The 27,801-nt window shown below is 43.6% G+C and overlaps 1 protein-coding gene across 1 annotated transcript; it reads left to right on the top strand.

Annotated features, from left to right (window-relative positions):
* Positions 1-3,477: 3,477 nt before the first annotated feature.
* Positions 3,478-27,400, top strand: LOC146196146 (neprilysin-1-like). Its single transcript, XM_084596931.1, has 13 exons — positions 3,478-3,561; positions 6,160-6,290; positions 7,874-8,105; positions 12,463-12,540; positions 12,618-12,730; positions 13,823-13,881; positions 13,958-14,009; positions 14,962-15,029; positions 16,337-16,467; positions 22,260-22,325; positions 23,904-24,011; positions 24,235-24,311; positions 27,280-27,400. The coding sequence occupies exons 1-13, from the start codon at positions 3,478-3,480 to the stop codon at positions 27,377-27,379; spliced, it is 1,299 nt and encodes a 432-aa protein (XP_084453057.1). The 3' UTR covers positions 27,380-27,400.
* The last annotated feature ends 401 nt before the right edge of the window (positions 27,401-27,801 follow it).

The following is a 27,801-nucleotide window of genomic DNA, read 5'->3' as shown; positions in this document are numbered from 1 at the left end:
CCTCAGCCGAGGCTGAGGCGCGGCGGGTGACGCTGGAAGGACCGCCGGGAAGGGCGGCGCGTCGAGGCCCGAGAGCAGGAAGATCCCGGGATTGCTGCCGAAGCAGCAGGGAGGGCCGCAGAAGCGGCAGGTGACGCTGGATGCGTCGAGGCCCGCGAACCTTGCGGTCAGCGGGAAATTGGCATGGGCCAGCAGGACTGTGCCCCCGAAGGAGCAGCAGGGAGCCTTGGCGAAGAACCACGAGTCCGCTCCAGCACTGGGGCTCGCCTCGGGCGAGGGCGACGTCGGTGCGCCACAGGCGAATACCAAGGTCAAAGGGGGCCGCACCGATAACTCCTCAAGGGAGGAGGGTGTGCTGGCAGGGAGAGACCTGGCAACGCCCGCAGCACGGGACACACTCGCACGCCCAAGGGTCGGGGGTTGGGCTGGGAGACGGGTACGGGCTCCGCTTCGGCTGGAGGGCTGGAAGACACCAGCAGGGATGATCCAAAGGACCAGGGAGGTGCGCCGGTAACAACCAGAGCACCGGAGGAGGGAAGTTGCGACGGGGCGAGCAGGGCGAGCCAGCGCCGGAGGGAGGCGAAGGCGAGCGAGCGCTCGGTGAGAGCGGGCGCGCACGAGCTCGCCGGAGCGAGCGCCGCACACACCCGCCCCCACCGAGTGCTGAAAGGCAAGCGCGAAGAAGTAAAAAAAAAGGCAGTAACGAAAGCAAGGATTAGTACAGACCATAGATCGCAGTTAGAATTTCGGAGAGCTATTGTGAAGAAGGGTATACGGGCCTAGGTTAGGGAATTATATGTGCAATGCCTTGTAGAAAAAGATGAAAAAAAAAAAAAAATCCCTCGCTGGGTTTACTGCGGGTATGTTTTTTTTATGTCACTCGAAATTTGAGCAACAGAAACAAATGCTTTTTATGGGAATGGACAGATGGTTAAGTATACTTGGTCGGCGCAAACCTGCAGTTCAGTTCAGTTCAGTTCAGTTCAGTTCAGTTCAGGCGTTCAGTCGTGTCCGACTCTTCGTGACCCTATGGACCATGTCACGCCACGCCTTCCGGTCTCTCACTATCTTCTTAACATCACATAGCTTCATCTGCAATGCCTCGAGAATGCCATCTAACCATCGCGTTCGCTGGTTAGATGGCATTCTCGAGGCATTAAATCACATAGTGTAAATATATATATATATATATATATATATATATATATATATATATATATATATATATATATATATATATATATATATATATATATATATATATATATATATATATATATATATAATGAGTGTTTATGCTGAATTAAAGCGGGGATTGAGATCTGAGTAAACTGAACAGCGGGCGCAAAAGGCAACACATAAAGCCAGTCTAATTCCCAAAGCGATATCGAGCAGAGCGGCGGCACTTCGTCATTCTCTTTGCTATCTTCCTGCAATGCGGCAGTCATGGTTCCCTACATGAAGAACAAGCGTTTCAGAGAAAGCTTACGCGTAGGAGCAAGACAGATGAGATTATGAGCGAACCTCAAATGACTGTATCAGAGCAAGCGAAACTTAAGGAACTTCTTACAGTCTGGCCGTGTAAGGTGATACTTGCACTTCGGACGTTTGTCCATTTTCGGCTTCTGCGGTTTAAACGATGAAGTCTTGGTTAAAACACCTGGTCTCCGATTCAGTGACTAGGAAGGTGAGAGCCTTAATGAGGTCTTCTCATGCGCCGATGTCTGTCCGTGGGTAGCTTTTCGACTCAGTGTTGTATGGCAGCGCCTATGGTACACCCCGAATCTGGCGGCTTGTCTCAGGGCTTCTGCTTCATGAGTTGAGCTAGTCTGGACGTCGTTAGCATTCAATCAGACCTGTGGTCGGAAGAGGTTTGTACAGCTCGTGACGTATGTACAAGCTGCGCGATCTCCATCCTCTTCACATCGGTTTCATCCGTGCACAATCCTGCTACTTTGACGTCGAGACATGCCGAGATATCGGGAACGGATTACAAATACTTAAGCAGCTTGAAGCATAGGTAAACACAAACGGTTTTGCTTGGTCGTCGTGTTATGAAAGCTTGATGCTTTCTGTATGCACCATAAGTACGATCGTTTGGCGACCTCGTGTTCATTGATGGCTACGAATCTATCTTCATTCAATTATTGAGGTTGAAGGGAGACTGGAAGCAATGCTAGCAAGGCGGTTTATGTGATGGCTGAAACCAAATGGTCTATCCGTTTTAAATATAATGTAGCATTAATGCGTCGGAAGACATGCCCGCTTAATATTTTTAGGGCTGTGCCACGCAGGTGTTTGCTAATTTTGTTGCAGTTACAGTGCGCATTGCTGCAAAACTTGTCCTGCGTTTCCATGCGAATCTTGAGGGAGGGAAGCCTTAAGTATTCAGGATAATCCCCTTCACCTCTTGCAGGGGAGTATATTCAAGGCAAGGAAAAGTGGGAGAGGCGAGGGGGAGAATAGATTGGAGGTGATGGGTAGGGAGAGGAAAGCACGATAGCAACACTGTGATAGATTTACTGGATCACGCCACCCGCTCATGTGGTCTGAACATTCCAGCGGCACCGGCTGGATGAACACTACGCGGAACACTATACCCTGGTAGAGCATCCGCCTCGCATTCGATTGGTACTAGGTTCGATCCGTGGTGCCGCCGGGTACCCATCGATTTTTAATGGCTTTTCAAGGCAGTGCGCCATATAAATCTTGTTGATTTTTTATGAACCTTTAATTGTTTCTGTCAACCAGGAAAGACCGGTGCGCTGCACCGTCCCCGTGGTACAGCTATGCTAAAGGGCGCCTGACTGTCGTCGGCAGTGTGAGGCCTGCCTTGTTGCTACTAAAGAGTCGTGACGCTCCTGCTTTGAAAATTTGAAAGTTATACTACAGTTAGCAGTTGAGAGGTTCAGTTAAAAATTTGCGCGTTTAGCCTCATAAATAGAAACTACAGCCGAGTTAGAGGGAATAATTTGCCGCGACAGATGCGACCGCTGGTAAAGAGTTCGAGAAACAGATGTAAGTTTTAGATGTGTCGCTTATTGTGCGAGTTCTAGCTGAGTGGAACTGAATAAAAAGATTGTCATGCGTTTAACCATGAACGCCTCCTGGGCAATACGTTTCAACCTGTTTGATGTCTGTTCAGGCCCTATTGGACGAAGAGGCACTGAGGACAGATAGTGTCGAATAATTTGTCATGAATACGCGTAGAAAGAGTAATTTACCGAGAAGCTTCACTAGACAGGCGTGCACTAATTCTAAGTAAATTGCACTTGATTGTGTTTAGGAACTGAGTCATTTATTTGATGGAGCTTTTCGTTAAGATAGCTCATGAAAAGCTCGTTCAGTGGCGTTACAGGGCTCACTGCAGCTTGAGGCTCCAGCTAGCACTTTGTTTAAAATACGGCAACTTTTAGAATACATAGTAGTGTCAGAGAGAGTCCGCGACTTAAACGCAGGAACTGTGCTTCGCAGGCCATGAAAGAAGAAGCGCCAGTGAATAATCCGCATAAGGCGTTCCGTACCATAACCTTGGAATCACTCGAGACGGCCATACCACTGGTGAGTGCATCGTGACCTTCTTTTGTCAGTGTATATTAGTCGACGGTGTTCTTCAGAGGCATTTATCAAGAAAAGGGCTCATAGTTTTCGTATCTATGGAATAGAATGCGTGCAGTATTACGAGACATTAATGAAGTACGTCGATGTCCTCTTATTATGCAAGCGTGCAATGGTTGCATCATGTTCACATGAAAAATATGTGACAGAAGCTGCATATATCTTGTCAGTTTGTCTGACTGATATTATTTACCCTTGGACGAACAAATTAGTTGGATGGTTAAGCTCGGCCTTAAACTTATAACCAGGGACAGCGACTTTAATGATGCCTTTATATTCCGCAATTTTTTGGCAGTGAGAGAATGGAACAGATCTTGGCAAAGTGTTAAACGTATTGCGTTGGGCTAGGTTTTGGGGGAAGAAAAGCGTGCATATATATTAAGCGAAATGGTATGTATTGAACGCCGCACAAAGAACGGTTGCGTCATAGCTTTGATCCAAAGTCGCGTGCATAATTTTTCTGACATGGTTTTATGAATTCCGGGCTTAGAGACGGTTACGCCAACGGCCTTTCGACCAAAATGGCTCTATACGCTTCGTGTATATCAAAACAGATACACTGTCTTATTGTTTTTGGAACACCGGTGGTGCCGTGTTCAATAGATGATATACTATTCGAAAGCCATAACATCGCTTTGCACCACAGAGTGAGAATAAATGCTAAAAAAATAAAACGACGGTGCTGCCGTTGTGGTTTCTTATCTCTTGGTGCTTTGGCTCTCTGCACTGTTAAGAAGGAATACATTGGAACTCGCTTGCTGTTTCTATTCTCAAGTAAGAAACTAATGCTATGTAGCACCTGGTATATAGATTTTCACGAAGACGGGTGACGCAAATAAGTAGCCGCAACGTTTTTGATATATGAGGATTGCGATTTTGTCATGCGACTAAAAAGGAATATTTTTTTGTTGAACAATCTCATGGCGGAGTGCAACGCTGCTTTAGAGATACTTCCATCTCAATTGGTAACTTCTCCATTTCCGCCCAGTCGAAATAAACGACCGAACCGTGTCAAAAATACGATAATAATTTTTTTTAGTTCTGTCGTAATATAAGACTTGTCTGATGTTCTGTAGTACTTTTCTGCAGCAAGTTTCTGTAGTCTATAGTACTTTTTTATAGTTCTGTAACGTTTTCTATAGTAATTGTCTGTAGTATGTAGCACTTTTCTCTTCTGTAGTCATGTTTGTAGAACATTTTTGTAGTACAGAAGTCAGTTTTGTAGTACTTTTCTATAGTTCTGTAGTTTTTATATACTATTCTTCTGTTGCAAGAACACGCAATTGTGAGGTCAGTGCAGAAATTGCTTATCGTCACAACATATTTACCGCGGAAACCGCACATACATTTTGTTGTGAGAACAGAAAATCTCACGCAACTTTTTTTCTTTCTGGCCAGTGAAATGCGCATTTTCCTTTAATGTACTTATACACAATCCGTATTTCCGACACACACGACACTGTGCTTAACTATACAACGATTCTCTCGTGAAACGTTTGAGTTAAAAGCTTATCCTGGGCAGTCACCATAAAAAAATGTAATCTGCCTATATATCGATACAATCCTGTATGTTTTGTTTTCCCCTCAATTACACCGAAAAAATTAGCAGGGTCCTAATATAGATGCTGGCGGAGCGGTTTTCAGGGAACATCATCATCACAATACTGCCATCACCACCGATACAGAGCTTAAGGGCGCCTCATTTTCAGAATGATATGCGGAAATACGGGTCCTGAATATTAATGACGATGCTAGATACTTATATCGGCAATATATATACGTTCTAGTAGTATGGAATTAGTGTTACCGTCTATGGCCCAAGAGCTTTCTTCATGCAACCTTTCGACTAGTGCTTAGTGGTTTGCAGAGGTGAAGTCTAAGCTAATACCTGCACCAAACTTGTACCATGCGTCTCCGTCTATAGAGGTGAGGGTGTAAGTAAAATTTATAACCTACATGATGTACGCCCTTCGTTGCAAGGAAATATCTTGAGCCTTAGTTGGTGAGAAAACAAGCATCCATATATAGCTTTCTTTGTTCAACTGAAAGGAAAGAGTCGTCCCATCCCATTTATTCCTTTACAACACGTGCACGATGATGGTCCGCCTAGGCATGCTTGAAAACACAGATGACCCACTGCAGCATGTCCACTTAGTAGCACCATGGCTCACATTTACCAGCACAATCTGGGTAGCGCTAGAAATAGTTTGCTTGGTAAGCGCCAGCTTTTTTATTACTAAGAACGAAACGAACGCATTTGCCTTAAAGTTGTATGTGTATGTGTTTTCTTATGCTATGTCATCACTTCCGAGGCAGGGCTTTTCTTAAGAGGAACCACTTTTCATTGACCATGGTGCATTATGGAATTTCTTCGTTTCATTTAATCGGATGGGGTTATTTGTTGCATGTTGAGTGAAGGCTTTGCATGCTGAGTAATGAAAAAGCTTTTACTGCAACGTAGAAGTGAACCAATGCTGTTCTCGTGGCAAAATACACGCGAGGACAAAGGCCGTAATGCTAAACTGTACTTTGCCACTCCAGGTGAAGTGGACCCTGTTCCTGAACAACATTCTGAAGGACACGCAGATCGCTCTGGACCTCAACGACAGGGTGGTGGTCACCGATCAGGACTACCTGCGGAAGATGTCGATGGTCGTGAAGGACGAGCCACCGTGAGCGCCTATAGGCTTCTTAACTCCTTATGTATGGCGGCATCATGAACGGGCCCATAGATAGCTGGCGAAAGTGTTTGTGGGGTGCTTGTGGGAGCAGGGAGAAAACAGCAAAAAAAAAAAAAGAATAGGAGGACGCTCAAGATTCGTCTTAATAGCGCACGCGATGGTGCCTTCCTCTCTTTTTCAATTTATTTTTTTTTTAAAGCACCTACCATCACCAAGAACTGTTTTGAAAAAAGATTTGTAAAATTGGACATGCGTGGTCACAACCATTCGGCAAACAATGAATAAATTTGCATGAGGTAAGAAGTCCTTTCTTACCTCCTTACCTTAAAACGGTTTAAACTTCGAATTTACATTTAAAGCACGTAGAATGAAATATAAGTTTTCCTGTTTGAAAGAGCATAAAAACACAGAAAACATGTCTTGAGAAGCCTAATGAGCAATTTTTCGTATAAGGTATCAAATGCAAGCTAAAAATAAACTCATTGCAAGGAGTATATGACCAATAACCTACGTGTTGCAAAATCTTCCAAAGCTTTGAGAATGCCCCAGACAGTAAAAGTAAACGTCGGATTCGAACAGCCAGCATGCCTGGTTAAAAGCAGAGCGCTGAACAATTGCAGCCCAGACTAAATGATGTTCGCGGCTGCGAAATATGCTCGTGCCCGTCCCCAAAAATATTTGTTTGCCACTAAGTTGTGTAGCTGATCTCCGACAATGTGCCCTTGACAGTTCGGAAGTTTTCGTGCTCAGGATAGTATTATCTTAAGCCATAAATAATTTCATATATCGTCATGTATCATATATCTTGATATATCAGATATCTTCATGTATCATATATCTTCATACATCATATATCTTCATATATCTTCAGAAGCAGATCTAACGCGGTCTGACTATGTTTAGTTTTTATCGTGAATTTAAGGCTACTTACTTTGCATTATTTTTAGAATAACATTGAATCTTGAATCGAAAGTTTATGCACCTGAGTTGAGCTTGTGAAGATGACTACAAAATCGGTTGGTTCAGCGAGAAATTCTGGCAGCGCTGCAGAAAACAGCAAGACGGATATTTTTAATACAGACAAGAGTACTGTCGCTTTTTAAGCAGGTGTTTAGTATTCTTTCATATGCATGGGCTGAGTTATAGATATCATATCTTCATGCGTTGCGGGGCACAGACGCGCGCGCGCGCACTCACGCACGCACGCCCCCCCCCCCCCCCCCCCCCCCCCCCCCCACGCACACACACGGGTGCGCGCGCACTCACTAGTTGCGCGTCATCTTCATCATAAACCTTACTACTGCCCTCTTTGCTTTAACTATAGCTTTCAAATATTTGCCGACGCTTTTTATGACCAATCCATGCGCGGCAGACTTATGTTCTGACAGCAATCCTTCTGGCGACGCCTTCGGCCAGAAGCAAAGGTGTATCATATTCAATCTCACTGCGTATTGCATGAACGTTGAGGAGCGGCCGAAAGGTGATGTTGTTGCTGTCGCGCAAAGTTTACAAGGCTGCTGCGCTAAGGGGTGCTTAATATTATGTAAATAGCCCCGTTGGTTCATTACATGCAGGTACGTTGTGGCGAACTACATTGCATGGCGGGTTATACAGCGACTAGGCGAGCTTTCCATTGACCGTCTGAGGCGTGCACACTTCCGCTTCGACCGCTACCGCTACTCTCTCGTGCAAATACAGCCTCTGTCTCGGCAGTGCTTCGAACTCACCACCAGGTACATGCGCTTTGCCGTCGGTCGCATTGTCTACGACCGCGACACACAGCGGCCCATGGAACGACATGCTAAGGTGAGATCGGAAGCGTAGACGTTTTATATTATTATGAGCATGAAAGGTGCTTTGCAGTGTTCCAGTCTTCTCATAACTATTTTAAAGAAACTAAACCCTATAAGCCATTTTATACGGCAGGTTTAACGACTCTTTGCGAGCCCAAAAGGCTATAAAACTATTTTTTTTCGCACGTACGTCGAAAGCTTATACCATTACAGTAATAAAGTGGATACAGTATCATATAATATTCATTATTTCGTTTTTTTTGAAGATGTCTCAGAACCCAGGAGGTGAGTGCGTTTTTTATTTAGCAATCATAGCCAAAAAAGTGAACATACGAATTTTCCTATTGTGGATCAACTTAGCCTGATGCTCCGGATGATGACTTCTGCACTATAGGCTCAATTATTGCATGTGGGTGCTGTCCAAGAGCTCAAAAATTGAATATATCAGTAGTTACACAAGATTGTTGAAAAAAAAAAAAAGAAATGGAATCGTACTTATTTTTTGCCGGTGTTTAAAAGAAATATAGGTCTTTGAAATAACGTGTCTGGTGCGGGAAAATATGCGCCTGCGGCGTTCGAAAAAATAAAGGAGCAGTGGGAAATTTCTCTTATCGACACCACCAGCAAAGCTGAGAGGTTTAGGCGTGGAAGCATTTGAAGATTTCAAAAGAAGCTCTCCTCATTCGCTTACTACTTCCGTTGTTTTGCGGAGTGCGTGCTAACGTAATCCAGCATTCAGGGGTTAAGATTAAGTACTTCGTGAATGTATTAAATCCTCTGACACCGAAGATACCACATAAAGCTGATAACTGGAGTTCCTGCGATGAAACATTTCCCTCTGGAAGACCCTAGAACGCTATATATAATAGATCAGCTCGTAGGGCACTACACGTGTACGTAATGCAAATAAAAAAATGTGCACATTTGATATGAGATATGTAACTGCGAAAATATATCGGCAACACTCTTCATGCGGACATCCAGCTCTCTGATGTCCGAGACGTTCAATAAATTTAGTACTTACAATTTCAATCACATTGGCTTTTTATGCAGTACTGCTGTGATTCACAAAATGCTCAAAACAGTATAGAGATGTTGCAGTGATACGCTTCTCGTCGTAAGAACGCTCACCTTCAGTGTAGCGCGTAGAAATGCAGTGTCATCATGGGCTTTTTGTGTATCGTGAGAATGTTGTGGTGTCTCTACAGGTACATTGCGTGGCGGTCACTTGCTCTGATTCGTTGATGCTTACTGTGGGATACTTTTGGCGGCTCAGGCAGATTTTATTCGCATGAAATAATATTCTTATCTTCTGGAGATCAACATCTCTTTCTAAAACACCGTCCTCACAAACCTTAGTACTTTTTCAAGTTTATCAGGAGTAAGGACGGACGCTTTCATTCGTGAATTATAACGAGCCTCTTATTTCCTACTCAAATGTCTTCTTAATAGGCTGCGAGGGTCTCTGTTATGCTAGTTATGAAGCTATAGACAGCGCAAGGGGGCTCTTTCACAGCTTCGGCCCTCCCTGTCCCTCACGTTCCACGTGACACTCGCGGAAACATAGGATGGTCCACGTCAGCCGCTACGTATGAGGGTGGCGCTGGTGAACACTCTCAAGATAAGTGTATAAGCAACATACCCGTTACGGCATGAATGTTCTTTTTCTGCCCCAAATATTACAGTGAGCTCCATTCATGACTCAAATGCCTATATCAACATTGGCTTTGAGAAAAACGACGCAGTTGCAATAATTTTGCGAAATATTTTTGTGTGTCATATATGATACACGATGCTTGGCTTTGAGAAAAACGACGCAGTTGCAATAATTTTGCGAAATATTTTTGTGTGTCATATATGATACACGATGCAGTTAGGAGAGCTTTCGCGAAAACAAAATTTCTCAGAATCAGCTTTAACTGAATGAGATTTTACCTAACTGATTAACAAACAGCAATTTCGGGGCAAAAACAAAAAAATAATTTTTTAGAGTTCCAAACAGACTGGATCTGAAAAAGCTATGACTGTAGCACATGGCACCCATCTACAGCTATGCTATTTCCTGCAAAGCTATCTCAACACGAGACCTTCGCGATGTTTTTCTTCCTCCTACTAACTAGATAATGTCGTCGTTTTCCTTGGCAGTCAGTGCGCTGTATAGTGATCTCTAGCACACTTTCACTGTGACTACCGCAGGATGTAGAATGAGCACAGGAGCCAACTTTTGGGTACGTCATACACTGTAATACCCCTACTTCGACTAGATTCAGTAGCTAATAAAGAGGGGGAAGTAATCTGAACTCAAATAACTACGCAAAATTGTTTGAGTGCGGTGAACGTATTTAGAGACAAAAATGAACCCTAACTGCATGGTGTATCATATCTGATACACGAGTAAATGGCCCTATCACAATGTAGCCCGAATAATTATTGCGTAGATAATGCTCTAACTAGACAAAAAGAGTCAGTGATATCGTAATAATTTTCTGGAGGCGTTGCTTCTGGTAAGGATGAAAAAATGTTTCCTCTACCTATTGAATTTCGGCAAGAAAGAAAAAATTCCAACTTGTTGCACATTTAGAATTAAAATAATCAAGTAATTCACTTTGGAGAATCAGTTACTGTGCACAGTAATTCCAGACAGTACACACTGTGGTACTAAATAATCAAAATTTCTTTTCATGCTGTTAAGAGCAATTTAGCAGAAATACAATTTACTGTATCATCTATGATGCACTATGCGGTAAGGGGTATATCAAAGGAAGTGGAAGGTTGGACAGCCGTTTTTGTGGTTCAATTGGTAAGTGCATCGGACGCGATACTCGGAGCTTGTGGGTTCGGTTCCCATCAGCGGCGCGCTGTTTTTCCTTATACTTTGTATTTAATTATTCTTCTCCCTCTAATAACCACAGTATTAACTCAGGTTAATAGAAAATAATAAAAAAATATTCCCTACGCTTTCCTTAGCAGCGCAGGCTATTGGCTTCTTTCATTCGTGTTATGTAACCAGCCCCGCCTTTCCCCCTTCAGATTTCTGCTCAACAGCCTGCGAGGGTCTCGGTTCTGGCAGTCATGCAGACATAGCTGGCGAAAGAGGGCTCTTTACAGCTTCCGCCCTTCCTGCCGATCACGTTCCACGTTACATCCACGTATACACAGGGTGTTCCGCATCCGCCTGCTACGGATGAGGGTGGCGCTGGTGAACACTTTCAAGGTTAGGGCGTAGGCAAAATATTAATACCCCAAAAAGTGGAAGGTTGAACAGCTGTCGATGTAGCTCAGTTGGAAAGAGTATCAGAGGCGGTATTCGAAGGTTGCGGGTTCGGTTTCCACAACTGTTGCATTGCTTTTGGCTTTTACTTTGTATTTCTCTTTCTCACTATAATTATCACAGTGATAACTCAGGATAATAGCAAGAAATAAAAAAAGACCATAATTCTCTATTTTTCTCTCATCTGGCCAACTGTAGGCCTCTTCATTGACTTTCATCCCCCCCCCCCCCCCCACACACACACACGCACACGCACATTATATATATGTGTCAACGCATTCTCATCTCAATTGTTTTGACTCAAGGAATGTGTGAGGTGGGGTCTTGTGCCTACAGTTCCGCCGAAGTTCGATTCAATACATATGCGCTCCAGCAGCAGGGTGCAAAAAATTTCTAATTACAAAAGAAATAAGCGTACAAGCATTGCAACAGCATCATGTGCCTGGCTACCAACTGCAGCTGTATTTTATTTTAACCTTAGGTACAAGAGGTAGCGGACGAAATAAAGGATGCGTTCGCTATTCTTCTGGATCTGGTGGATTGGATGACCTTCGAAAACAAGAAATCCGCCATCTTCAAGGTGACAATTTCAGAACTTCCTACATTACAAAAGAGCATGTTTTAGGAACAGGGGTATCTTCCACGTTCAAATTACACGGTGTGGCGACGTCGTTTTGATAGCTAAGCAATGTTTATTTTGGGCAAATTGCTTTTTGCTGATTCCTGGCTCTTAATGCATTGTTGTAACATGAAGACGCAGACGAAATGACGATATCATGGGACATTTGCGTGTACCATACGTTTTTGTTTCCTTTGCACCGTAACATCCCATGACTCATGTTTCTTAGAATAGTAGCACTGAGACTGCTATATAAGAATCGAACGAAATAGCCCGGAATGAGAACAGATGTCTTACCCAATGGAGGAGCCGTGCATTGTATATTCAACGTTCGTTCAGTAGAAATGAATTGGGTGTTCTTGGCTGTTCCTGCGTGCCGGAGGTTAGTTCTCAACAGGGAGCTCAGATGCGGTGTCCGACGAAGCGCGGGTGATTGAGTTACGTCTAAGCTCCATATTGGTATTCCTTCAAATATTTCAGCTGCGGGAAATGAAGGTGAACACCGGCTACCCGCTGTGGATCAGGAGCGACGCGGAATTGAATGAATACTACTCTGAGGTACGTGTTCTGCGAACCGGACTTGTAAAGCGCCCGCAAATGATCCTTGCATTGCATAATACCCACGAACATTGCAGATACCTGACCTGAGGAAAGAAGAGTTTTTTGTGTCCGCACTCCACGTCATCAGAGCATGCGTGGCCACTGAGTTAAGCAAACTCAAGAAGATCGGCTACCCAAATGACTTTGGGTGAGGCGGCTAACGCAGTTGCTGCACGTGTTAATACAAACAAGCTATACTAGTAGTTTTTAGTGAGATTTGAGATTTTGAACGTAGCACACATTTTACTGGAAACTTTTGCACGGGAAACATTTGGCGAAATCATGGCGCGGTTTTACTCGCAAGACAGCACCGTACCCTCTCACCTAAAGACTCCTAGCAATCATCTACCCTGTGTCGCACCCTATGAAGGCTCAAAGTACTCGGCATCTTCTACCCTATTAAAGCCGCTATCCACACTCCACCCTTACAACCTCACTTGCAGCGCCTTTCCCACAGCACACGCCTCTTCTACATGAAGGGGTAAGTGATAACACACGCTAATGTGGTTTCTTAACGTACACCCTCCCTCTCAGCTTCCACCCCACTCCGGCAGGCACTAAAACTGCCCTGTACATCAACTGTATAGGCAGATCCCCATACTGCAGCGGCAAAAGTTTGTTGTACTTTTTTAAAATTGTTTTATCGTCAAGGGGTATGGTGGTTACGCCCCGATGCTGGGATATAAAAAATAAGGAGGAATTTTCTCTAAATAAAAAAATACGCATTCGAAATCAGTGACTGTTCACGATTTATTGTTGAACAGTATGGATTTTTATGCTTTTTTTCACAACGACCAAAATAGCCCTGTTATTTTTAGACGAAGTTTTCGAACGATGTACCGACTCTTGTATAATAGACCTGTGCCCAGATGTCGGTACAAAACCAATCGATTTTAGCTTCTTTAGGGGGATTTTTTTACAGTCGCAAAACTGGCTTGTAGTAATCCTCAATTCTGGCTTGTGAAATAAGCAATATGTTAAAATGCGTTAACGGTAAAGATAACCAGATGACGAAAAGAAAGTGAACCTAAACAACACGTTTCATCCTGTACTTCCAAACGCGGTAAATGCGTGCGAGCCCTCCTCCTCATTGTAACCCTTACAAAGACATGTTCTTTAATCTTACGTAAATACATGCTATCAACAATGATTTCGTTAATAAACCGCTATAACCATTTGTAGTGATAGTCTAAGTAACTCTAAGTGAAATACTAAAGACGAAAACAACGTCACCGTGCAGGTGGGTCGAGCTGCAGCATCAGGCGGACCCAATATACCAATACCTCGGCAATTTTATCCGTAAGTGTTTCGGCTAGTGCTTCGTTAGGCGCTTTGAAGAGAACCAATATCTAATTCTCTACTTGCTCTCGTGCAGAGCTGCCTGAAGCTTACCTTCATGACCCCTTCTTCAGGCTGACGGCAAGCCCGTAAGATTTTTGGTTTTCTTTTTAGCTGCTATCGTGCACTTACATGTCTTCTGCGTCATTTGGCGTGTTTTAGTGACGTCTTGGCATGGAATGTTTTTTCGAACATCTAACGAACTGAGGGCAGAATACTCCTTCTTTGATTATTGTCGAAATGAGGTATTGGCTATGTCAATGAATGATAAGGCTACGTGTGCGATTCAGCATTGCAACGAGCAGGGCGCCCATAGTTGCACTAGCATGTCATTACACTCTGCGATATCGATTCCAAATTTTATTGCACATCAAAGTAGCAAATGCTCCTGGCTACATAAAGCAACAAACGTACATATTTGAAGTATTAAGGCATAGACAATCAATGCGATACCTAAGTTCAGAAAAGAGAGTAATAAACATAAACGTGCCGAAGGCCGCTCTATTATCAGAACTATTTATTGGCCGTCTATGTTATTTTACCTTGCTTGATTGGATTTTTCTAAGACATGATCGACTAAGTTATTTCTGTTTAATTGTACTGACAGTCAGTTAGGGCTGCAGGTTTTCCATAATACGGGTTGTGCGCCTTCGGAGAATAATGCATAATTTCTTACATAATTGCTACAATTGCACCAAGTTATGGCCAATGAGAGTTGCTTTGTTTAAAGCTAAATCTCGGCAAATCAATTTAGGCTGGTATAGGTCTTCAGTAGCGTTAGGGATAAGGTGTGGTCTTCGGAACTTGATAGGCATGCCGTGTCCTTGTTTCTTGAGGTTAATAAATGGGGAAGGCACAATACATTAGTTAGCTAACTGCTTGGTGCAATAATGTAATAATGCAGTCAAAGTATGACATGTTTTGTCATAGCAATTCATGCAATAGACCACGCCTCTGCGTCACGTACGAGAAAAAGCTATTTGAAGCGATGCTAACTCCTTTTAGTGAATTATAAAGAAGAGAAACTTTGTTCGACTGCAGATCTGTCAACTTCGGCGCCCTGGGGACAATCCTCGGCCATTACATGACACTTGGCTTGTCCGCGTACGGTAAGAAGAGTGATCTACCTGTTGCATAGGTTGGTTTGGTTTATAGGGCTTAACAGTATAAAATGGCGCCAGCCATGAGGTACTCCGTAAAATCTCCGAAACTGACGACCACCACTACTTATATAATCTACACTGGCGCAGTACGAGTGATTACCTGCGCGCCAAAATATTCACATTGGTCTCTCTTAAATGCGTTGTGGAGGGTACCGCGTCGTTTTTAAGTGGCTGGGTTTTATTCAAACCCAAACCATAGTACGCACGATCTTCTCTATTTTTGTGTCCTATCCCTGAAACCCTGAAATGCGGTGGCTGTCTTCGAAGTTTGTGTTCCAGGACTTGCTATCAGCGTAGCTCCGCAGATGCTGAGCTGGTCAGGCGCTTCAGAATTCACTGAGCTGTAGCATGCTAGGGGCCCCGTAACTATTGTTCGCTCGCTCACGGCTTTACTAAGGTATCCATTGGGCGTCAGCCTCCGTCATCGAACAGCACGAGGGTTGGCTTTATTTTTGGTGACCTCTTATCAAACCTTAGTAAAATGTTTATTTTTCATCGACATTTCGTCGATGTACTTTGCAAACACACATACGTTTAAAATAAAAAAAAAGATCAAATGAAACACCCGCTCACGTGGCTACGCAAGCCGATTGCCTGAACACTGGGGACGAACGTGCTTTTGTACCGTGTGCTTTAGAATTGGAGGGGAGAGCTTTGCAAGGCAAATTACTACTTTACTGCCTAATGTCACTGTCCTTAGATTTCTCCCAATTACTTATCCGTGACTTCGGGTGGAGGCGTAGTGGCTCTAGTGTTTAACAACCGCAGCCTGATCGACTCGCATAGCCATAGGTTCGCTTGTTCCCTTTTATATTTCGTTTACCTTTACGCACAGAATTGAGCAACCTTATCCAGTGTGCACCGCCGGTGCATCGAGGAGCAAGGCATGTAGGAATAATCGGATGTGTTTGTAGGGAAGCACAATCTCGCTGCAAGCTATCAGAGGAAAAATAAGATTTGAACACTATTTTTTGGGATAGAATGGGCGGGCAGCTTGTGAAAGGCATCCCAGATTGTTGTCCAGAGGGCAAATGTGTTATTGTCTGACACTGGACATAGTCTATTCAATGGCAATGAATAAAGCTATAGTTGATGCTTGAAAACCAAACAAACTGGCAGCTAAATTAGTTAATAAACGTTCTGAAATACTGAAACGCCAGCTAACCAACAATTCGGCAAGAAAGTGGTGTTAACGTACTGAGCTAGCTGTGCGTACTGTATAAGATTCATAATCCTTGACATGCCGTTGTTAGGCGCTTACTACAACTACAAGGGGAACCTCGACGACTGGTGGACTCCGAAGATGCGACGAGGATACGCGGCCGGCGCCATGTGCTTCCGGAACCAGGCCGACTGGTTCGTCAACCCCGTCACGGGAGATGTGGTGAGTGGCGGAAGTATTCGCTTCGTATCTAGGAGACACGTCTGCTTTGTGGGACTCGCAGACGGCAGAATAAAGTTCTGTTGAAATTTGAAAGGTCTTTGTTTCTCCTACTTAAATCAAAAATATAATTTTTGATTGTAGCCATTCCTTAGATCGATACAATCGCCGAATCAAAAAAATTTATTTGGTCACACAATTCGCATTAGGCAATGACAATCGGTTATCATTATCGGTTCTATATCTGTGTTTTTTTATCGGTTTGCTTCTGCTGTGGGTCTTTTTCTGACCCACTTTGATGAGTCTACCAGATACCTGTTTTTTCACTCACTTTGCACACTCTACACCAAAGTATTACAGCCACTAACTGGCATGATTTAGGACTGCAGTTCTGACTTACACCGACTCTGCCTTTGGCATTCTGTACTTAGTAGTACAACTTCTAACTGTAGTACTAGCACCAGATATAGCGCTGTCGTAACTACCACCCCCACGTTCCTGTGGCGGGATTTTACCTCCGTTTACCAGCTAGTCTACGTCCTTATATATCTCATAACATATCTCCAAGAGCAGAATACTACGAAATCAAATCTACCCGCACCTTAACCCAGCACAATGAACACCAGCTTTTCGCCGTGATAGGGCTCCTACTGCCAACACTTTAAAATGCGCTGTCACTCGACTCCGTGGTTTGGGCAAAGAGAGCCGACCTCGTAGAAAATGGGACGAAAACAGACTATCCTCATTCACACCCGCTTGTGTTTATGTGCACTTTCACTGAGAACGTGGCGAGGTGTGATAGTATCCTTTCTTGCTTTTTTTTTCTTGTCAGGCTTAACAAGAACAGGGCGGATGCGAGTTAAAGGACGAGCTGATCATGCCGCTGGACTCGGCAGATTTCCTCTCTACGACCAGAATGAACCGAGTAGAGCGCAGTGTCCACTAGCTGCTGCCTGCCAGATATCACGCTAGCAGCACATTCGGTCACTGTTTCTAAAAAAGACTGTTTAAAATGGACGAATTTCGTGATCTGGATAGTATGCATCTGTCAGACCTTACAAAACTTTTGCGTCCAGTGCAATTGATAAGAAGATAGGTATCGGATGCCAGATGTACCTGATTTGAGAAGTATCAGTCTGGTGGCATATTGCTACGCGGGGAAAGATACCGCCGTTCAGTTTGGAACTTTGCGAGCAACTTACCGCACAGACATCTTGCCTCCTCGCCATATTTCTTTCAGTGCAAAATAAACGCACCAGTTGGTCCTGGCCTGTTGAAGGTGTCAAGGGCCTTCGTTTTGCGGAACCTCTGGCGTTTCGAGAAGCTTCAGCTAAGAGTCGTCGTAATAGCAATTTATTATTTCCTGTTGAAACAAAAAGAGAAATTGAAAGCGGGCCTACCACAAACTCGGAAGAGTTCGATCGCTCCTCAACCCAACAGAAAACACAAGTGGCACATGCTGTCGCAATTTGCATAAATGATATGAAATTGCCGCAACATAAACAACCGATGTATGCCCTAAAATACAGTAACTAACTTCATGCCGCAGTTTCACACGTAATTTTTTCTGGTTCCGAAAAAAAAAAGTGCTTTAGGTGTCCGAGAGCAAGCTGCACATAACACATTTGGAAACTCTTGTCATATCTGTGTGTACTCTAGAGAATATTGTCGCGAACAAGAAAGCCATTTATATACATAAAGGAGATATATAGAGGAGGATGCAAGAGAGGTGATTTCATGCCAGCAACTTCGGCAGGCTCGAGCGTTCTGCGTAGGATTATGGCTCATTTTCGTTCTCATGGGTCAGCGCAGAAGTTTCGTGTGTCAAGAAACATATCGAATAGGTGAGTGTGGCGTAAAAAATGTTTTGTCCACATATATTTAAATGCAATAGTTTTAGCAAACAAGTGGGAAAAATCAGGCAAATGTAAAACTTAGGAGCCATTTAAAACCACAATAGTTGTATATAAAGCGAGAAAAACAGTGTTGATTTCACCACGTGACATATGCATAACAAACTGAATACATTATGCACCTTCTTTCCCCAAAAGGTTTAGAAAAAGTAAAACATAGACCACAGTGCAACACGCTGTAGGCTCAGTTCTCAATCTGTGACAGCGTATCGATAAGGTGGCTTCTTTCCGCGTGGGCAAGACGAAGATAAGTCCCCTTGTCGAAGCGTTGGTTCGGCTTGCAAGCTGAGGCTCCCCCTCCAACCTTGCTCTGTGCTCTTTCATAATGTGTAGCCATCTTCCTCTTGTTCTAGCCTGGATACTGTAGGCTAAGGAGCACTAATTCTTCGCTGCTTACTGCGATTTAACGAGACCATACCTTATCAGAAATTTGGGAGTAATTAACAACTCAGGTTGCTAATTTTTGAAGTGACAAGGTACAATAAAAATCGGCAATCCAGTGCTCTTGGATGTTGTGTCAGGCACGCTCCTCCTAGCCCACGCAGGCGCGTTCATGCGGCATGGGAAAATAATTGTTTTATTTTCCGATGGTCGCCTACGCTATCCCAACATACCCTTAAAAACGGAACTTAAGTGTCAACCCAGTTTTCACGCAATAGCGTTAAAGCGTTAAAGCGTTCACCCGAAGTCCTAAGTCGGCGATGGTGTTGTGAGAGAAAAACCACGAGCATGTCGCTGGCAGGCGGTAGCTATAGCAGCTGACATGGCCGCGCACTGAGTGGACGTAGGGTTGTCTCACGTTGTGTTTGCTAGGAGCTGACAACTCGGGTCTCTCCTTTCATATTGGGGGTTGATATCAGAATCAACCTGACAGGACTCAGCATGCAAGTTCTCCCTATTGAAGTAGATTGTTGATTACTCCTGTAAAATATTTTTTTTTCGGTTATGCATAAAACACCTGCGCAATCGCCAACTAAAAACGCGCAATTCAAATGTCCTGCACCGCGCGCGACTGCTACAGAAGAGGAACGCAGAGAGAGAAACTTCGGTCTTGCCTTCCGTTGTGATGCCACTTTGAGGAGCCGGGGGTATTTAGAGCTCACCCGAGGCAGCTTTCGGCATGTGCTGCTCCTCGCCTTGCTTGCATTGTGGAAGTATAAAACGTACCAGCTTTGCCTTGTACACAAGATACAACACTATTCTGCATGTATTGGGATGCACGAGCAGCTGTGGCCGCGACATTGTCGTCTTCCATCTTTTCTCGCAATGCCAAAAGCTCGCGCGTAATGGGAGATAGCTAAGAAGAGAGATAAATTCAAGCCAACCAAACAAAAATTCTACTCCAAGCATTTTCGTGACCGTGACAACGTCGAGTTTGTCCTAATTCGATTTTTATAAGGCTTTGTCAAAAAGGATCCCTGAACCATTGCAGAGTTTTTTCATTTGGCTTATAGTTCTGAACTTCGGATAGTAATTCTATTTCCGGCGATTCAGATCGCATCTGTATGTGAACTGCAGCGTTAAGCGTTGATTGCGATCTGTTCACGGGGTGAAATCTAGCGATGGAATGGGCAGACAGCATCGGAGAGTGGTTGTACTTGCGCGTCTCGTTTTCTTCGCAAAGGTACACGCAACGGCTTTTGTGCTAAACATCGCGCAACTCATCAGCCGCACGTACTGATGATCTTTTGCGTAAGATCATGTGATTAAGAGCGCACTGTTGCGTCACAGCATAGTTGTGACGGCTTTTCGAGATCCTGTCCCCCACGGCACTTGCCTGACATGCTCGTCGAACCCCATACGGGGACGTTATTAGATCAGGCGTGTAGCGCTGAACTGAATACAGGGGCATACGGAGCGCACTGAGCGAGGTTTGATTCGATGCGTCGAAGCAAGTCATCATCGAATTTGTTATGTGGCCTCGTGATTTTGCACTCGTTGCTGCCTCATTATTTTACATAGTCCTGTCTTGTTTGAGGATAAAAATCAAATTAGAAATGAAACCGATAATGCTTTTGTAAGAAAACGCATTTCAGAACATGGTTTTCTCGTGAAGGTATGAGTGCGATGGGGGAGGGGGGGGGGGGGGGCTGCAGCTTGGCTTTCAACATACGTCAGGAGTCAATTCATTAAACTTATATTGTGAGCGAATGATAAAAGGGAAACGTTATCTACGTCTGCTAAATATCCCATGACTCAAGCACATTCTGCGCGGGTTTGGCTTGGTCTCCAGCGCAGTAGCTCCGTCAATGTCTCGCATGCACTTCAGAGCTTGGCAATTAACCACGCTTCGCTTACTGTTCATTTGTCTGGTGGCAGCTTTGAACTGCTTCACGGTTTCCATAAGAGTCTTTGTTCCCCAAGGCATTGCGCCTGTCACTCAAAGCAAGATTTGGTACACCGCTCATTAGGCCCGTTATTCACAACAATGAGTTTTCGGGTGGGTCGGGAGGCCTGAAACGGATGTAGCCGGCTAATGCATAGTTTGCTGCCCTTCCTTTCCAGATTTCGCTGAGGGTTTTACAGTTTCTGTAATTATGACACGCACTACTTTTCAAAATGCCCCACTCTATACCATTGCAAGTTTCCATGCAAGCCTTCGCTCCCCAAAAGGGCGGCATCGTTTGCAGGCGCATCTGGTGCCATGCGGCGAAACTTCAGATGGTCATTTGATTGGAAATGGCGTGCCCAAATGAGTTTCCTGAAGCCGTAGAGAGCTTCGATCAGCAGCGCAGCGACGGAGCCGCATCAGCAGCTTCCCGGTCATCAAATTATCTTCACGCGACGTCCTGGCAAATCGCAGGCAGCGGCGCAACCTACACTGAACCCCGTCTTGTGGGTTGCGTATTTCTGCTTAAAAGAGGCTCTTTCTACTTTTCTCTGCCTAATTTCCGTCTTATATTAGAGGTCGTAGCATGAAAAACTGTGCATTTCTGCTGAAAGCCCGATTTTTATTTCCCGTCAGAGACCAAGAATATACGTATATGTTTTTTTTTTGAAGAACGGCAGACTTCCTATTATCTGCCCATTGGCACAGTCATGACAGAAGAACATTTGAAATGCAAACAATTTGGTGTAAAACTTATAACATCCTTTAGATTGACCCTAAATAGCTTTAAAATTATACCAATTAAATTTTTATAGTTAACTGAGGTTAGATTACTGCTGAAACCTTCTAAGATGGGTTCACAGTCGCATCCAGTATATAATAATGCTCTGTCCCCTGGGAGTGTATAAGCAACATATTGAAATGTAGGGCAATGTTTCCAGGAATAACAGATATCGACGTCATATAGGGTAATTAATATAGTCGAAAGCATAGATATTTGCGGAACATGAATTAACATTGTTGAAACTAACTTATCTACCTTTTTGCACCGAGTTGGAGTGGTTGGAAAGTTAAAAGAGCGAAGGGGTTATATAAAAAACCAAGAACGTTTGTCAGATATTACATCATTATCTGCGGAGTCACACACCGCCAAAATTACGTAGACTCCTCAGGGCTCGGGTGGCCATGAATTTTGGAGGATGTGGAAATTTTATTTGGGACTTTTTTGAGCAATGTGGCGTGATTTCGCTAGGAATAGTGCGCCTGTGCAGAGCTTCGTGACATTTAATTTTGTTGTTTCGAGGCTATGAGTGTATCCTGTAAGTTTGCTGAATAGCTGCAATATGGAATATTTTATTCGGCAATCAGCATGTACATTTTTTTTACAGTCTTGGAGCAAATCTTCAGCTTATGACGTACAGTGCCCTTTGATGTTTTTTTCTGTCGAAATGAAAGCGTAATTTGTACTGGACATCCACTGTCACACAGAAAGGTTCTTTACAATCTTGGAAATTGAAAGAGCCTTTAATGCATGGTGTAAAACTGTGTTCCAGATGAACGCCACTCTAAGCGGAGACATAATCGTCGCTGACAATGCAGCCGTCAAGGAGGCATTTAAGGTGAGCGCTGCGGTATTAGTGATCATAAAGCTGTTTTCAGGGTTAATTGATGCAATTGATGCGACTTCGGATATTGTAGCAGGAAACAAGTTACAAAACACAATCCAGAAGGAGGTCCAAAAGTCAAGAACTGTTGACGGGACCTCCTGTAAAGGCTATTGAAACGAAATATTCAGTGAGCTGTTGCAAGCCTTAAAAATGAGCTGACAGTGGTAAAGTGCACAGTTCGTGGAAGTGTGAGGTAAGACACTCAAAACATTTAGAACCGACCATACACGCACGCAGCGATGCATCATGACCCGTGTCGTCAATTCGGCGACCGTAAACTTCGGGATGCATCCACCGGACCCCGTCTGCCCATACTGGCTTCCGATGCCAGTGTTCAGGGAAGTGATTTGGCGACCGCTCGCTCCTGACGTTTTACTTTTGCGACACCTGTACAGTTGCAGTCATATGAGCGTTAGCACGCTCAGGCGAGGGGCAGCAAGTGTGGGCTCCAAGCACCGATTTTTCTTTTCAGTCTTAGTGTACTAAGGGCAACCACTTTCCTCCTGGCATCAGTATAGGAAAAAACGTAGCAGAAAAGACCGGGACTGGCAGGATGAAGTACACAACTCTAACTTATAATGACCTCTTACACAAATGCTGAATTCAATGCTGTATTTCATGGCGAGTACTCAGGGCAAAATAAGGCTCATGTGATAAGATCCAAGCTTCGGGATGAGGATAGACATCAGTTTGTGCGTTAAGTACGTAGGCATGTGTGTCAGTGACACAGCAGTGCGTGATACTAATGCATGAGACATGATAGGGTGAAGAAGTATAGAAAGCTGGTTTTGTATGTCAATTCTCCAACATAGGAAGGCCAGAAACTGGTTTGATTTGGTTTATGGGGTTTAACTACCCAAAGAAACTAACCTTATGAGAGATGCTGCTGGAAATTTTGACACCTATAGGTTATTTAACGTGGACTGACACCACACAGCATACTACTGTATTCCGTTTCGCCTCTATCGAAAAGCGGCAGACGCGGCCGGGATAGTTCCGAAACTGGCCTAATCAACTTGAATATACTTACGGCAACGTCTCCCTTACTCGCCTCATTTAGCTCCGTGCTATTATTATCTCCTAACTGAAAGAAACACTTCAAAGGCACACTTTTTTGGCCGCGATGGGAAAGCTGCTGCAGAATGATTTTTTTATACACAATCAGAGTCTGTTTTCCGGAAAGACTTACCAAAGGCGCACTATAGATTCCAAAAGTGTTTTCACATTTTCGGAATATATGTTGAATAGATGGCATGTTTCATTGCTGGACCATTAAGGTTTCTCAGTGAAGTTTGAGGTCAACCATCCTCTCGTATGTACCTTCTGGTGTGCCTTTTACTCGGTATTTATCGCGAAGCTTTTCACGTTTCACGTATGCGTTGCCTTAGTGTGCCGTGGTCCTGTTAAATGGCAAGCTAATGAAACGGACAAGATCACTGAATGTTTACTTGCATGAAAAGGAAGTTCGCATTCATGCAAGAAACTACCGTGTCCTGCGACTTCTGTTCTGCCGCCTTCGTATGCACGCAGGCGTACCGGGTGTTCATGACCAGGTACGAAGAGCTGTACAAGCTGATTGTGATCCAGGGCATGGAGACGTACACCCAAGACCAGATATTCTTCGTGTCCTATGCAATGGTGAGATGCCCAGTTTGGTACCTATAAGCCACCCGCGGTCCTAGGGTGAAACGCATGCTTCGAAACTCCTTCATTTCCTTGAAATACGCACCGCTTTGGCACAAAACCTATGCCTATCTGCCTCTTTACTCAGAAAGTAAATTTGATTCTTCTTCATTTGGCCCGATTTCACAGGGTTTCGGCCCAGCTGCCGTTTTACTTTGTTCGTGTTCTTTCTTTGCAGACCATGTGCGAAAAGACTCGGAGGCACTCTGTTTACTACTACTTGTACCCGTCTTCGACCATCCCAAACCATCACAGGTAAGCGTGTAAGATTTCTCAACGTCGCAGATGGTGAGTGGGAACTCCGATTTATAAACAGAGGTGAAATTGTCCAGTGTTTGCGAAATATATTTGGCTTGAGCATTGCAGAGAATGCACATGAATTGTGTATCGAAATACATTCATTAAAGGTGGCGCTATCCATTCAGCCTTTGATTTTGTTATGGAAAAGCATGCTTTGGCTCATAAGTGGCGTGGACAGAATGTGGCTGCAAAGCCTGTCGTCAGAGTGCGTAGAAAGACTATGTCTGCACGAACTGTCAACCATATTAAGAAAAAAATTGCATCGTTGTCAGGAATCAAACCACCATCCAGTCGAGCACGCGAACTATCCTACGCCGACTTTCTGAGAATGGATCCGTAATTCATGTATAGCCTATGGACGCCGATGGAATAAAACAATAGCGGTATTAATGAGTATAAAAAACTAAAATGAGCAGTATTTTAAAACGCTGCACAAGAGTATAGGTTTTGGAGGGTAACGAAATCGTTTCAACATCTGTGCATGCAAAAATCAAAACAAGACAGGCTTTGAATCCCCGTTCTAAAGACGCTAGTGTCATCTAACGAGGTTGACACATTATAACATCACATCACAGCCGTCTCTTGCGGCTCTCACCCGAGGGCGGAAAATGGGCGTCGAGCCTCGATTTAGCCTTGATTATTAGCGCGAAACGCGTGTTAAAAACGGCAAAGGCAGAAAGAAACGATCACGCAGCAACATAATCGGCACCTGTAAGAGACGTGCTTTCGCACTAGCGCAGCCAACAAATTAAATGTACCCCTGGAAGTTTGCCATATATGGCTGCAATTAAATTAACACACAATAGGGCAGCAGTAAATGAGAATATTCGCCTTTAATACCTAACTAGTAGGACTTTAGTTTATTTGTGCTTTATCGCGCATAAGTTCAATGAGCACTGGGATGGCTACTATGCTACGATATACAAGGCTACCCTACCCCCCGCACACACGAAGCACCTTTTTTCTTATTGAAAGCCTTGTTAACTCGACTCGGATTAATATGTTTTACGTGTTCAACATGCGATACAGAGAGCTCATGAATAAATATTTCCTAACGCCTGAATGACTAACTTCTTCATGGAAGCTTGAAAGTGTTTGCAATGCAATGAAAATTAAACTACTATACTAAACTCATGAAGAAAAGAATGTATTCACGATTAGTGCGGCTAAATCGCGTTCTCTGCTGCCTCGTTTGCAAGTGTAGCTAGCTCAAAAAAATTATAATAAACGCACAATATTTACTCACATTTTAGTCTCAAAACTATTTATTATATAGCTTCATTCCTATTTTGATTTATTATATGATTCCAATATTCTCAAGTACAGATTTACTTCAGGATAGTAATGGGCGTACTTCTCATCAAAATAAATGGCAAGCGCAGAGAATGAGGCCAAAGCTGCCGAGGATGAAGTGGGCCTCACATTCGTATAGTATGAGGCCTGAAAGGTACTGACTAGAACAGCGGGGCTAGTAATCTTAAGAAAACATGGACGTTGGAAATGTTTACCGGAGCAGAGCGAGAATGCGAATTGTGTCGGCTACCTATAACGAGCTAAAGTCAAGGGCACAATAGAGGGAACGTGTGCACCCAGAGTGTAATCTAATTCTTGTGTTCTAAGTAATCTAAGTCTTTCAATTGCTGCAAATAAAGCCGACGTTCTTTGGTCATTTTTCTCAACGCGCATTTATATTTGCCCGTTTTTCTTTCACCGCAAATTTTTTTTTATTATTTTCGAGTACCAGTCTTACAGCAGTTTTGCAAAGACGCGTTGGCTGTGCATAAGCAACGAGTGAATTTCGGCTAAGCGTGTTGTGTAGGTATATTCAATCTTCCCACTTTCTTCGCTTTCTGGAAACCAATGTACAGGGTCTTAAAGGCGACGACAGGGTCACGGCCTTGCTAGGAATTACTGAGAACATTTGCGGCTATTTTGGAGTACCTAGCAAAGCTTTCAGGTACTGAAAAAATTCATAGTAGTACACTACGTTGCCACATACATGCCAAGAACTTCCTTTTGATTACACTTGTTTACACGAATGCATGTTTTGCGGACGTGCCGCGATCATTCATGGCAAGCCTCAAAATATTATGTTATGTTTGAAAATTAAAGCTTGAACGTAATGAACGTGAAATAGCACCTGCTTCTCAATTTTGTTCACGAGGTTTGAGTGCATAATCATTTTTCGATATACCTGATTTGCCCCCCCCCCCCCAAAAAAAAAAAAAAAAAAATTGGACAGCATGATGTGAGTCTCGGTCGCGTAATGACTACTCATGTTTATCGGGTGGAAACAAGGCAGTGGACGAGAACGTGCCCAGCTCCACTGTTAAAAGGACACAAAAGGCTATTTATTATTTCACACGATTATAATGCTAAGTAAAAAATTGTTGTTTGGCTCCCTTTGTCCGCGTTGACGCTTATCCAGCAGCAAAAGCAATTTTGTGAGACTGAAATTTTATTTAACTATTTAAACCTTCCCCTCGCCTTCAGCAGATTCAAGTGTATATGACACAAAACATTGAGCTAGTACCATCTTGTTGAAGTGAATTTTGCGATAGCTTTGGAATTGGTGCCGACGTATATATTTTACTTTGTAAATCATGCCTACGATGGCGATGTCTACACGTCGTCTCTAGTTCTTCGTATATTATATTTATTGTTTGGAGCTTATGAAGCTTTTTTTGCAATGGCATTGATCAGTTTTGCGCAGAACGCAGTATCTCACTGATACCTGGCCAACGTATAAATTGTATATTGATTTCAGACTGTTATGTGACTTACGCCTCACATGCGAAGTTCTACAAGCAAAAGATTTGTTGCTAGCAGAAACAGAGCAGTTTTCTAGCATTTTTTTATTTCCTGAAGCTACACATAAAATAATTCGGCCATCGCTCCTTCTAATCTGACGTCCCTTTTCCAGGACGAACATGGCCTTGATGAATTTCGACCGCTTTGCCATTGCGTTCAACTGCCCGGTGGGATCTCCGATGAATCCGGACACGAAGTGCGACGTGTATTAAGCCTACACCGAGGACATCAGATACTGTTTGAATACGTGTTTTACTAGGCTCAAAGAACATTTTACCTGGATAATAATGTTAACGATACTTATTTGTGATCTGCGTGACCGACAGGTTTTGTGTAATATGTTTTGGGTTGCTTTGAATTGTATCAATAAGAATTCTGTATATTTGTCAAGTGGGACTTCATGAATCAAGGACTTGTTCATGGTATGTTTTGTTTCAGGGAAATTATGCTAGTAAATATAGTACGGCATCAGCAACCCTGATTTCCGGCTTTGAAAGGACAGCACTTTACACCAGATCCAGCGGAGGTATCTACCTTTCTGTTTAACTGATACAAAACTAAGATGAACGGGCTTGCCTAAATGTATATTAATAATCTATGATGTGCCATAATATATTTACCTAATTCTTCGCCA

The sequence above is a fragment of the Amblyomma maculatum genome, chromosome 3 (assembly GCF_055883805.1).
Source record: "Amblyomma maculatum isolate TAMU_Amacu chromosome 3, ASM5588380v1, whole genome shotgun sequence".
Taxonomy (NCBI): domain Eukaryota; kingdom Metazoa; phylum Arthropoda; class Arachnida; order Ixodida; family Ixodidae; genus Amblyomma; species Amblyomma maculatum.
The sequence above is the reverse complement of the archived record's forward strand: the minus strand, read 5'-3'. Positions and strand labels throughout refer to the sequence as shown.

Bases quoted from the DNA above. Each gene is read 5' to 3' on its own strand.
- LOC146196146 (XM_084596931.1), top strand. From the start codon at position 3,478: ATGAAAGAAGAAGCGCCAGTGAATAATCCGCATAAGGCGTTCCGTACC. The intron at 8,106-12,462 runs GTGAGATCGGAA...CAAATATTTCAG, and splicing joins CCATGGAACGACATGCTAAG to CTGCGGGAAATGAAGGTGAA. The intron at 16,468-22,259 runs GTGAGTGGCGGA...ACTGTGTTCCAG, and splicing joins ACCCCGTCACGGGAGATGTG to ATGAACGCCACTCTAAGCGG.